The sequence below is a fragment of the Trachinotus anak genome, unplaced genomic scaffold (assembly GCF_046630095.1).
Source record: "Trachinotus anak isolate AG129_WGS33_773 ecotype Australia unplaced genomic scaffold, CSIRO_AGI_Tana_v1 ptg000002l, whole genome shotgun sequence".
Classification (NCBI taxonomy): domain Eukaryota; kingdom Metazoa; phylum Chordata; class Actinopteri; order Carangiformes; family Carangidae; genus Trachinotus; species Trachinotus anak.
Window position 1 is genome coordinate 16,961,438 of NW_027273853.1, and position 12,637 is coordinate 16,974,074.

Here is a 12,637-nt window from a genome sequence, read left to right on the forward strand (position 1 = left end):
AGACTCAGTCTGCAGCCTACAGATGCTTGTGGCTCAGAGGTGGCATAGATAGAGACGCTTACTGCTCATCTTCTCTCTGCTCAGTTTGAAGTCTTTACTAATAACAATGATAAAATATTATTATTATAATTATAATGAATATTAGTGACATCTTTTTGTGTATTGATTGTATATAGGTGCTGACAAAACAGGGAAAAGGAAACTTCATTTATCTGAAACAAAGATTTGTATTTGTAACTGCAAGCAGTTTGACAGTCTTAAAATGCACACAATGGCGTCTTTGTTTTATTTTATTAAAAAGCCCTTTTCTCAAACACCACATGTAAGGCTTCTGTGAGAAATAAGTAATTTTTTTATAACATTCCCTTGTCGTTGACAAAATAGCTGTAACACTGCATACTAATTAGCTCTACACATTTCCTCTAATTTGCAAAAGAAACTGCATCACGTTTACCATTCCCTGCTCAGCATGTGTAGACTCAAGGTGACTATTCTCAGCACCTGAGATGAGAGTATAATGTAACAAAGCTGAACTCTGCATAAGGCTGAGCATTTTAAAAATACAAGCCTAAAATTTTGTGGTTGTTCCATCCCTTTTGCTCTGTCCCGCCTGAAGGAAAACAACCGAAACGCTGTAAACACTAAACACTCAGAGATGATTTGGATACTTCAGTCCAGCTGCCTGTCTGAGTCCCCCTTTCTGCACACCCTGCACCCCCCCCCCCCCCCCCCCCCCCTTGTGGCTGCAGTCGTTCGACTCCTACAGGCTGTTTGAGTCATGCAGGCTACTGGCCTGGCATCAACCTTCGCATGCCGCTGCCCAGATCAGTCTGGATCCAGTCTCATGAAGTGCAGTCTGCCCAGGTTGTGTCGGATCAGTTCTTACTGTGTATAACTGACAGTCTGAAGTTTAGCAGGGTTCACATCTATCAGCTGCAAATACGTTGCTGTTGTTTTTCAACAAGGGTTTTACACAATAGTTACAGAACTGCACAAAAACTGTTAATTTGTGGAATTAATTCACCTTAAGTGTTCAAGTTGTGTGACATACAACATGTACATTTTGGGATCCACACATGTGTTGTGCTTATAATTTGTCTAGTATTACAATTGCGTATTGGCTGTATCCTATGAGAAATGCCAAGATAACTAGAAACAATGAGAGGAATTCATTATCATGGAACACAAATAATTGGTTTAGATTTTCAAAAATAGACCAGCTGTTTTGCTCCTCTTCATCTATTTAAGCTTTTTTTTTATAACATCAGCAACCGGAAGTACAAAGTTACTTATATGGTATACAAAATTTGTGCAAAAAGGACATTATAGTGCCATAAAAGGTAAATATAAACTGACATCAAATAAAACACAATGAGGCACACAGGCAAATGTCCCTGTCCTTCAGAGCGTAATCACACGTTTGGCATTGCCCTCCATCCTGACCTGACTGATCAGAGTCATCCCATCAACTCTGTCTTCATCACATTAAACCTTCTGCCAGTGCTGGGTGGAGGGAGAGCCAATCTGAAGACCAGCGAAGAAGACCTGGTATCGGTGCTTCCACAAGATGAAGGCACCGACGGCACAGACGAGCGCTTGGGCCAGGTTCAGCATGATCTGGATCAAGAAGTAGAGTGTGAGGGTCCCGGTGATGACCTCACAGTCACTGACCCCCTCGTAGGTGAAGGTGCGGGCTATCGGGTCATCTTGATCCAGTGTGCACACGCAGTCCTCTCCCACCTGCTCGCAGCTGAAGCTGCTGGCCTGCGAGTAGTGGTATCCAGCGAATGCTATAACTAGCACTGAAATGACCAGGCCAATAATACACAGGACAAAGTACAGGAGCTGTGGAGGGCAGAGGACAAGAGTGAGGTCATGCAATTTTACCATGAACACTTTGATTGTTAAAAACCTGCTCTGCATCTTGTACTCAGTGAGTTTTTTTTTTTAATTCTAGAAATCTGGCTTCTGCTTTAGTCGGTTGTCTCATGATTAACGCAGAGTGCCAAAACTGTGGCTTAGAAACAGACATGCTGGCTCAGAGCCTATGGCAAGTTCAATTCAAAGAGATTACCCACAATACTACAGGGCAAGGTCTGACCCTCAGAGTAGGAGCCTGGCTTTTAACACATAGCAGACATGTAAAAATGCCCTGCAGCTACAGCCGCTTCCCACCTTCAGTGCACGTCCTGTGTGAGTATGTTTAACAACCAAGTGTGTCTAAAAATACAGATGTAAAATGTGACAGAAGCTTTGTGTTGTTTATGCAATTGCACAATCTCAATAACGCTAAACCTTCATCTTAATCCACCACTTATATAACAGGGGCCCTTATCCACTGGTGTATTTTGCTCTCTGTTATATGCTGCTTATGGAATTATGCAAGTGATGAGTGGTGCTTGATTTGAAATGGCATTTATGTTAATTTGGGAACAGCTGTGAAATCTGGAGTATAATTGGTTACAGGGAGATGTATGTACATCAACAAGTACTTGGATGAGCATTATGTGCTTTACTAAATGGAGATGAGCTAAAATACCAAAGCAGGAAGAAAGTGAAAGGCGCCAAAATTCATATTGTTGTTTACAGTCCATGTGGTGCCCTGAACCACCTTTTAGTGAGCACATACAAACTCCCATTTAACTGAGAGTCTTGACACAATATAGTAAGTCTAAGCAGTGATATCAGAGGGCTGAGACCCTTATCTGTCACAACAGTAACATTTAACTTCAGAAATATCTCCAGTTACAACCCATTTTGTAATCACGCCACTCGTAATTCCCATTTTGAAAGTATAAGGCCAAGGGCCATTGAAATAAACAAATGAACTGAACATATGAATACAGTAAAGCTAGCAGAGCTTTGGGCTCACTGAGCTATTTCAAATAATGGCATTAATAAATTAAAGTACAACTGTTTTGAGGCTCATGGCATAAGACCATAAATGTTAGTAAAATTTTAACCTATGCAGAGCACGATTTCATTGAACGACACTGTTATATTCCAGCAAGGAAGATATATTCATCGTTATTCTGAGAGCATTTAATATTGTTTTTTGTAAATTAAGATGTAAAGTAAAACAATCCCTGTACTACTTCATAGAGTCTGATAGTATTTAAAGCTATGCAATACAAACACACTGTGAGCAGGCTTTTTATCATTCCTTTCTGTAGACGCCATTTTCCAAACTTAGCTGCACTTCTTAACGCAAAAAATATACTGCTTTGAAACAGTGCATGAAACAGTGCATGTACATATGTGAACCTGGTATGCACACAAGAGCCAGGAAAAAAAAGAGGATGCTGCTTCCAAGAACCTGCTTCTCAGCAGCAGACAATGGTGGACTGATTTTAATTGCCTTGAAATTCCAACTGCATATATTGTATGGCTAATTAAGCTGTACGATGCAGACGCATTAATGAATGCACTCATCCACTCATAGGAATCCCTGCAGAGGTCTTTTAAACAGGAACACAGTTAAATACCTTCCTCTCTATGCCACTGACAGTTGTAGTTCCTTACAGAGCAGCCACCTAACAATTACATTACTGGTGAGTAAAACATTGTTCTCTGCAAAGGTCGTTTCTGTCTGCAAAGTATACTGATCCATCGGACTATGCACAACAGGACTATTTTTCAAAAAGTCCTGTTGTGCATTAATAAGGAACCGGACTTGACTCCATACATGACATGTGATTTCACCCTTCCCTTTTGTTTTGCAGAAAACGTGTAAGGATGTGTGTAGGCTTACCTTGACAATGAACTGCATAGATGACCTCTCATCAGGCCTGTAGGTGATACAGTACAGGATGAAGCCCAGGATGGAAACTAAACACAGCTGCAACAGCACACCAGAAGATATTTGGTATAATTTGGTTAGACTGACTCATATCCAAACATTTCTCAACATGATGCTCATTTTACAGCCTTTTATTATCACAAAGAATGTAATCACCCCATTCATGTCTGACTTGATGCAGCCATGATACCGTTTTAATATCCCACTCCTTGTTGCTGTAGGCCTATATGCGATATGCAGTATGCAGGTTTGCTCTGAGACACAGTGTAGAAACAAGGAAGAAAATCTATTGTGGCCAGGTTTCCAGGAGTGTCTCTTAATATTGCATGATTCAGCAGTAAGCTGTCATCTGATTACATTACTCTCTCTCTCTCCCTCTCTCTCTCTCGCACAGACACACTCACACTCTATCTCTTCAGTGCAATTGGAGTCTTGTGACTAACGTTCAGCATCTTATTTAAATGTTTTTCCCAGGTTCTTAAGCGCTCAGGGTTCTCGGGAAAGTTCTTGATGACCTCAGTGTTTTTCACTTGGCTGAATCTCGTGAGCATCTAACTCGGGATGTTGGTGTCCAGGGATGTTTTCGAGGGCAGATGGCATCTGTGATAGGCTAAGATTGGACTGAACAGGAACACCATGTTGTTTTTTTCTTTCACCATCACCACCAGACAGTTGATCATTGTTCACTTGTAATCAAAAGAAGCCATTTAATTAATTTAACCATTTAATTAATCCAATTAATTTCCCCTTAAACTGAAACTTTAAAACTCTATAAATACTTTAAATGACACTTGAGTTGCTTTTAGTGTGTTACATCTCACCTGTAAACACACTTCACCCTTCTGTCACACTTCAAATGAAATTTCAAGGGCTTTCAATGTTTAGAGTTCAACTGACATTTAAACTTGTTTTTCTTACTCTTCAAACGAAACCTTAACTGCCTTCATTGCACTTCAGCTGCTTTCAGTGCTTACACGTCAAATTACATTTCAGTTGCTTTCATGGCTTAGACATGGATGGAAAGCTTTAGTTTCTTTCATCTTTTACAGTTGAACCACTTTCAGTGCTTACTCTTCAGCCGTTAGTTTAACTAATGTCATTTTACAGTTACATTTGAACTGATTTCAACTTATTTCGGCACTAACACTTCAGCTGACACTCCAACTTGGTGCATCAACTTAAACTGAAACTCTCAAAAATGATTTAACAAGTATTATATGAAATATTGCATGTAACTAAAAAGTTTTAAGACTCAAATATACTGCTTCAAAGTTAGCGCTTTTAATAAAGTAGATGAGATGTGTGGTGCGTTTATGTGTGTGTACCGATGAGGCAGATGGTGAGGATGATGAGGTGGAAGTATGTACAGCACACTGGCAAATAATAACAAGGTGTTTAGATACTACTTAGGTGTTCAAAGGTCAAAGCTGGAGCATGGCATGCTGTGATTGGCTGGCTTGTTTCATCTGCCCAGATGTTGAGGATTTGTTGGACATGCAACAAAAACAACAGAGGGTTGCAGGTGGGCTCCTGTGACTGAGACGGGTTGGAGATTCAGGAGTATGCAGTCAGATGAATGTAACAGGTGGAGATTTATCAGATCATGACAATAGCTGTGATTTCCCATGCCTACAGTGACTGTCTGGCTGAGACAGGTGGCTAAGGGCCTGTGTTGACATGCAGTGTGGTGAGGATGGACAACACATTGAGGGACATAGCTGAGGGCAATGCAGAAGTATCAGAAATGGGAAGCTCAGGCTCCATGCAAACATGTGAATGTAGAGGCTGATGTTAGAGCGTAAGGATGGAGCTTACAATGATCCCAGCCCAGTGTGGCGTCTCCCTGGTCAGAAGTGAGGGGCTGATGGCCAACATGAGGAAGGCCACGGCTGTGATGGCCACCCCCAACAGCAGCTGGAGGAGGGCGATGAGCAGAGGGAAGCGACAGCCTCTGCGCTTTTTTCCGTCTTCTGGCGCTGGGCTTTCATCTCTCTTCTTCTTGCCTTCCTTCTTGTCTGAGGAACCTTTTTGCCCCTGCCCCATTTCTCCTCCTGTCTTCACACTCTCTTCCCTCTCTGTCCTGCCGACTTTTTCTGCAGTGTTTGGGGTGGATGAGTCTGTCTGGTGTCTGCCTCTCTCCCCTTCCTTTCCCCTCCCTGCTGAGGCCTCCTCTCACCATAAGCCCAGCTTGGTAGCTATTTGGAAACAGAGAAGGCTCTGAACTAATATGGAAAACATTTGGACTGGATTCCTAAAGCCGCTCCAGTGCCACATATAGAGCAGGCAGCATACTGTGGAGGAAAGGAAGAGGAGGGAAGGGAGGGGGCAGGAAGACACGAAGGGGGATTCCAACATACGACAGTGAGATGATTTCACTTGTAGTCACATTTAAGACAAGAAAGGGAAAGTACAGAGGTAAATCAGCAGGTATGAGTTAATGAAAAGCCAGTGCAGAGGAGGTCACACTTCATTTGAGATCAGGAGAGATTGGATCATTCTTTGTCAGCACTGTTACACAAGAGAGCCATATGCTGCCAGCCAGAAAAAGTCACATGACTTACAGGAAGAAGTAATGTGATCATAAGGCATGTGAGGGCATTACAGGGGCTCAGATTTGGATGTTTTTGAGCACTTTAATGTTCACAAGAGGGTAACAGGTGTCACTTAATATCAGATTAACTTCCTGGAGGCATTTATATAATGTTTGTAATTTTCAATAACACATTTTAATGGAAAGATTCGGACCTTGCTTACTTTCATCTTTTGTGAACACAGTAAAAACATCATGAATTTAGTATCACTTAATTATTTTGGGGAAATCTGACTGTTTATTGTTTTTAGGAGATCAGACAAACAGAAAGACTAAGTCACAAAACTTCAATTACAAATTTTCCCACCAATCTTTGTCACATTATTATTATTATCATCACTATTATTATTATTATTATTATTATTATTATTATTATTATTATTATTATTATTATCACCATGATTTTATCATTGGACAAAGACACTCAGGTGGGGGCGGGGGAGCAGCGCCCATGCTGAGGTGAATAAAGAACAGAGCAGCACGTGTTGGAGCACACAGCTGGGCCGGTGCCATGGTTACTGACAACGCAGCTCCGGGGATGGAGGAGCAGGTTACTCTGCCCTGCTCCGGGCAACAGCGCAGACCGAGTGCGCACACACACACACACACACACGCACACGCACATACACACACGCACACACCTTGAGTTTTTGAAAGAAGTGGCCTCCTGTTTACACTCTGTATCTAAGTCACACTCACCTCTGTCTTTTTTTCTAAAGATTTACACGCATGTTATTTGGCTTTGGAGAGAACAGGGAGTTAAGTTTTTTTTTCTGGCTAAATAAAATTAGATTTTTTTTTTGTGTTTTGCGTGCACTATTTTTAAAAGAGAGAGGGATATGCAGGAGCTGTGCCCCCCCCCCCCATGTTCGGTCATGTCTAATTAGCCTATCCATCAGACCGGAAGAGCCTGCCCGGTCACTTATCTGCCCGCACTCGCTACAGCAACAGGAGCTGGAGCTGAGAAGTTTCGTGGGACCGTGTTGGATGGACAAACGCCGCCGTGGACAACCCACGCTCCTGTGATGATCATTGCTCTCTCTCTCTCTCTCTCTCTCTCTCTCTCTCTCTCTCTCTCTCTCTCTCGGGTCAGCCTCGCCGGGTCCACGCCGCTCTCGCGCTGGCGCAGGCTCCACGTGAGACGGAAGCTGTTCTCGAGCGGAGGCGCGCGTGCGCTCTGACCGCGGCACCGACGGGTTTTTTTTTTTTTTTTTTTTTTTTTTGCAAAGTGGCTGATCAGGGATCTGTAGACAGCAGTCTGCTGAGCCGCAGCTCCACTGAAGGACACGCACCGTGCATCATCTCCCCTCAGCCGTCCGTGTGTGGGTCGCAGGAAAAAACAAACATCGCCCCCCCCCCTCCCCCAGAAAGAAGCTCCGGAGCGGATAACCTGCAGCGGAGAAGTGATGGATGAAAGGATACCGCATCTACAGGACAGGCAGTTCATGGAGCACGCAGATTTCTTGGGGTGAGTGTCGCTTTTTTGGCAAACTCCGTCAAAAGTACGTCCGACGAGCTGCTCTGACAGCCCGGTGAATGATCGGACACTTTCCTCCTTCACTTTACAGGGTGGATTACCCCTCTCTCTACATGTGCAAATCCAAAAGAGGAATTAAACGAGAGGATGGTGGGAAGGTGAGAGCGGTTTCTTTGTGGGATCCTAAAATGTAGTTTGTATTGTTTTGGATTGCCCAACGTTTTGTGTGCTCGCTAAACTCAGGCGCAATTTATATGTTTTCCACTAAAAAAAACAAACCAACTTTTTACTTCCTCTGTTCTAACACAGTAAACGCTTGTGTTTTTGCCAGCAGGACGCATACAAGTTACCACACCGGTTGATAGAGAAGAAGAGGAGAGACAGGATCAACGAATGTATCGGGCAGCTGAAGGATTTGTTACCCGAACACCTGAAGCTTTCGGTGAGATCACGGCATTGCAAAAAAAAAAAAAAAAAAAAAAAAAAAAAAGTTTTGACGTGCTTAACGATCCTGGTTTTACATGACAGAGATGTCTTCAACGACCCACTGCACCTTTGTTTTTCTCCATAGACGCTCGGGCATTTGGAGAAAGCAGTCGTCCTGGAGTTAACGCTGAAACATTTAAACGCGCTGACTGCTGTCACCGAGCAGCAACACCAGAAGATCATTGCTTTGCAGAATGGTAAGATGAAGAATCATGAGGTTAATAGACAAGTTTTTATTAAAAAAAACCAAAAAAAAAAACCGTGCTTCTTGATGGGTTACATTAGCCTGTTAAACTGGCAGGATCACGTGAAAGTTTATTATTGCCTATATAGAAAAAGTCTGTTTGCAACAGTGGAATTGAACAAATACAATGTAGGCAGAGGTTGATGTGCATTTTGAGAGTACAACAGAAAAATAAGACTCCTTGTTTCCACATAGAAGATGATCTGGTCACTTTGTTAGTATGCAGACATGCAAACGTGCTGCTGATGCGCGTCCGCCTGATCTTGTCATTGACTTACGGTGAGCTACACCTTACAGAGTCATGCTCTGTTAATCTTTGAACTGCATGTCTCGCAGGGGACCGGTCGATGAAATCTTCCATTCATGCGGATCTGGACGCGTTCCACTCCGGGTTCCAGGCCTGTGCCAAAGAGGTCCTGCAGTACCTGAGTCAGTTTGAGAACTGGACGACGAGAGAGCAGAGGTGCGCGCAGCTCATCGGCCACCTTCACAAAGTGCTGGCGCAGTTCCAGCCCGGCGCGCAGCCGCTACAGCACCAGCTACCCACCGGGGACGCACAGGATGGGCAGAAAGCTGACAGCCAAGCCAACTGTGTCCCGGTCATCCAGAGGACCCAAGGCGGGGAGCTTAACGAGAATGACACAGACACGGACAGTGGATACGGGGGCGAGGCTGAAAAGAGCGATGGCAAAGATAAAGAATGTGAGCGCAATAGGGCGCAGGGAGCCAAGGCCGTGAAGATCAAGCAAGAGTTTGGAGATGACCGCGCTGCCAAAAAGCCAAAGATGAACTGGCCCGGGAACGGGTTAGGAGGCGCGGACCCCACCAGGCCTGACCTGGCGTTGATGAACTCTTTGATGGGAATAAGCGGTGTGGGACAGCAGACGCCGATTTGCATGCCTTTCTACTTCATCAACCCCTCGGCCGCGGCGTCTTATATGCCTTTGTTCGATAAAAGCAACATTGACAAGTACATGTATCCGGCGGCGGCAGCTCTTGCGTCCCCGTTCCCCTGGCTTTACCCCGCACACGCGTCGGCAGCGGCGGCCGCGGCTGCTGCTGCCGCCGCTTTCCCCGGCTTGTCTGCGCACTTTGGAGCCTCTTCTCAGCCCAAGGACTCCCACTCTCCAGGCAGCGAGGGGTCACAGGAGGCTGAGACAGGCTCACCTGAGGAGCGGGAGGAAAGTGTCGCCAGTGACGACGGGGAGGGTGACGTAGCTGATACGTCCCCGGAGAACAAGAGCAGCCCACCCGATCAGTTTCCTGCCTGTCAAGCGAGCTAATCTGTCTGCGTTACCTTTTCTGTGCGTTCTGCTGAGAAAAATTGATGTATTTTCATTTTTTAATTAGGCTAGTTTTAAAGCGAGGTTTCACAGAAGCGAAACAGGGAACAGTTGTGACGGCGTGTGCCTTTTGCACTTATGCTAGATTAATCAATCTGAATGATTATCGACAATGATTGACACTAGTACACGACTGCGTTGTGCTGGAGTTAGTTTTTTATCCTCTTTGATAAAATATTTTGAAATGGCAGCATTGGTGCCAAAACTTTGAGTACTACACAAGTGGGCAATATCCCAATCAGCGAGTCTCTTTGGATGTATGAAGTTGTAACTGACCTCTGCCAAGGTTATTAAGAGCTTGGCTGACTCTGACTGTAAATATTATTACCTGGAGGACAGTCTGATTCATCAACATGTAAATGTGCACTAAATGGGCCTATAAAAGAAGTGCTCCTGCAAGTGTAACACTTACAGTACCTCATCCCCAACTTTGCACGGGGTAGGCTTATATCTGTCCCTCCTGAGACACACACACACACACACACACACACACACACACACACACACACAGACACACACACACACACACACACACAGACACATATACCAGCTACTTTAACAAACGCTCATTGACAATACTGAAATAAATGGAGAGGTATTGTGCCGGATTTCCCTCATCTCATCTTTACAAATCTTGAGTTTGGTATAGTTTCTTTTACTTGTTTGTATGTTGTGATGAAAGAAACAACAAAACAAAACAAAATAAAACAAGAAAAAAACAATCATAAAGAAGAAACCTTTCATTCACAAGGGGCTGCTTGACCAGCATAGTGTTCATCCCCTGAATGAGGCATTTCTGCACAGAGAAGCGGTGACCTTCTGTACCTCCAGAAAACATTGTAGGATAGCACCTTATAGATCTTTGATATTGAATGTACCTGTATTTTCCCAGCTGTTAAAGTTTGTATGTAGGATGATCTTTACTCTTTCAGACGTAAAGTGCACTTTTTTCTGCTTTGACTCCCCCCAGCAGTCACCTTACCATTTTGAAAGTGAATCACTGTAGTTCTCTTTGAACCTTTTTATTGTATTGAGTTGTCTTGAAATTAAAAAAAAAAGTAATGTCAATTTAAAAGAGGGAGGCGAGATACCAGATGCTTTGTGATGATTCATGCAGTAAAGTGGTGATCAAGTCATTTGAACAAAAACACTGCTCATTATTAGCTCTTTGAAGGCAAAATTATTCAAATCGTTATCAGATGTGAAAACCTCTACACCCCATTACACGCCAGCCTATCCCTGAGTCCGTGTTATATGCTATCATTATGTAAAAACATGCTTTTCCAATATTTGACAAAGGTGGGAAAGAAACTGATCAGCTATGATCTATGCTGTTTTAGGAACTTTAACTTTATCTTGGCCTGTTTTCTAAGAGATTAATTCCTGCAAGTGTAGTGTTGTTCAGCTTTTTTAAGTTTCTCACGTGACTGAATAAACAGATGATTTTCATGGTATTTTGCATACATGACATCGCTTTTGTAGTTTTCTTCAGCTGGTTTTGCTCAAATCTGTTATCAACTGTTATATAAAGTGGCATGTGTGTCTGTAAATAGTTTTTGTGAATATACCATAAAGTATACATGTCTATGTCAATGTTGTAGAAGTCTATGGATTTTTTAAAAGATTTAACTGAGCAACTGTTGCACATTTCGTTAATGCTTTACACATATGCTGTTCTAAATTATTGCTGATGAGTTGTAAAATAAATCTCAAAACTAAACTCTGCAGGCTTCTTCTCATTTAACTCAATTTCCGCACGTTTATAATCTGACATTATGATATGCAGTGCAGCTTTAGAGTGGATCTGTTCCAATAAATACCTGCATATGTAATTTTTAGGTCGGGGAAACAATACACACTGTAAGACAGCAAGTTACATGTGCAAAAGACAAACAGTTCAGAATTACAGTAGTACTAACTGTTCCTGAAAAACAATACTTCAGGTCCAGTAGGTGAAATGTATTGTTACTAACACTTAATCAGCTGACAGGTCACAGCAGAGGAATGTACAGTAAGCCAAGGCTTTAAACAAATGTCATGTGATAAAAGGATGATGAAGTGAGATTACCCTCAGTCTGTACAGGCTGATGAAAAACAAGGGGCCTCCTCCCAACTAGTCAAAAGCTTTAAGCAGGATCAAATCCAGTCTTTGGTGTTGCCATCAACTGGCTTACTGCAATATTATTTTAATCTTCATGAATAATTTCATCACTCCTGATTTTGTACTTTCTTCTGATCTGTGTTTAAGTCCCATTAGTGCCAATTCATGGCTTTCAAGGTTTGGGAATATTATGCACATTGCCTTAAGGTGCAGTGTTTTTTTTCCAGTAAATTCACAGTATAGTGATGGAACAAGTCCCCATTCCCACCATCAGTCTTTTAAACTTCACTTTTTATTTCTCAGCTGACATTATGAGAAACTTCTTTCAGTATACTCCTTCACTAAAGGGCAACTCTGAAAACCTAATCAGTTGTAGATTTGTCTTTATTTTACCAGAAACCATCTTGCTATAAACTTCATATGAAGTAATGTTGTTAATTAACTGTGTGATTATGCATTTTATACACTGACAACATTCCTTATCAATTCACTATTTCCTTTGTGGGAAAAAGAAGTGGTCTTCCCTCCATTCTCTCCCAGCCCTGTTGTGTCTATGTCTCTGCTATTACTGAGCAAATAACGCCATCTACTGGTGGA

General features: G+C 42.8%; 2 protein-coding genes across 3 annotated transcripts; one reads left to right on the forward strand and one right to left on the reverse strand.

Moving 5' to 3' along the window:
- Positions 1-207: 207 nt before the first annotated feature.
- On the reverse strand, positions 208-6,081 carry sspn (sarcospan (Kras oncogene-associated gene)). Its single transcript, XM_071502814.1, has 3 exons — positions 5,615-6,081; positions 3,752-3,838; positions 208-1,845 (listed from the first exon to the last, which is right to left on the reverse strand). Exons 1-3 carry the CDS (start codon positions 5,840-5,842, stop codon positions 1,486-1,488), a joined length of 675 nt encoding a protein of 224 aa, XP_071358915.1. The 5' UTR covers positions 5,843-6,081; the 3' UTR covers positions 208-1,485.
- A 1,459-nt stretch (positions 6,082-7,540) lies between these two features.
- bhlhe41 (basic helix-loop-helix family, member e41) lies at positions 7,541-11,664 on the forward strand. 2 transcript variants are annotated; one of them, XM_071502864.1, is made up of 5 exons: positions 7,541-7,857; positions 7,958-8,024; positions 8,201-8,308; positions 8,438-8,549; positions 8,933-11,664. In XM_071502864.1, exons 1-5 carry the CDS (start codon positions 7,796-7,798, stop codon positions 9,877-9,879), a joined length of 1,296 nt encoding a protein of 431 aa, XP_071358965.1. In that variant the 5' UTR covers positions 7,541-7,795; the 3' UTR covers positions 9,880-11,664. The 2 variants fall into 2 exon arrangements, with proteins under 2 accessions (XP_071358965.1, XP_071358955.1); XM_071502854.1 differs by having other exon boundaries at positions 7,657-7,857; positions 8,198-8,308; positions 8,933-10,676.
- The last annotated feature ends 973 nt before the right edge of the window (positions 11,665-12,637 follow it).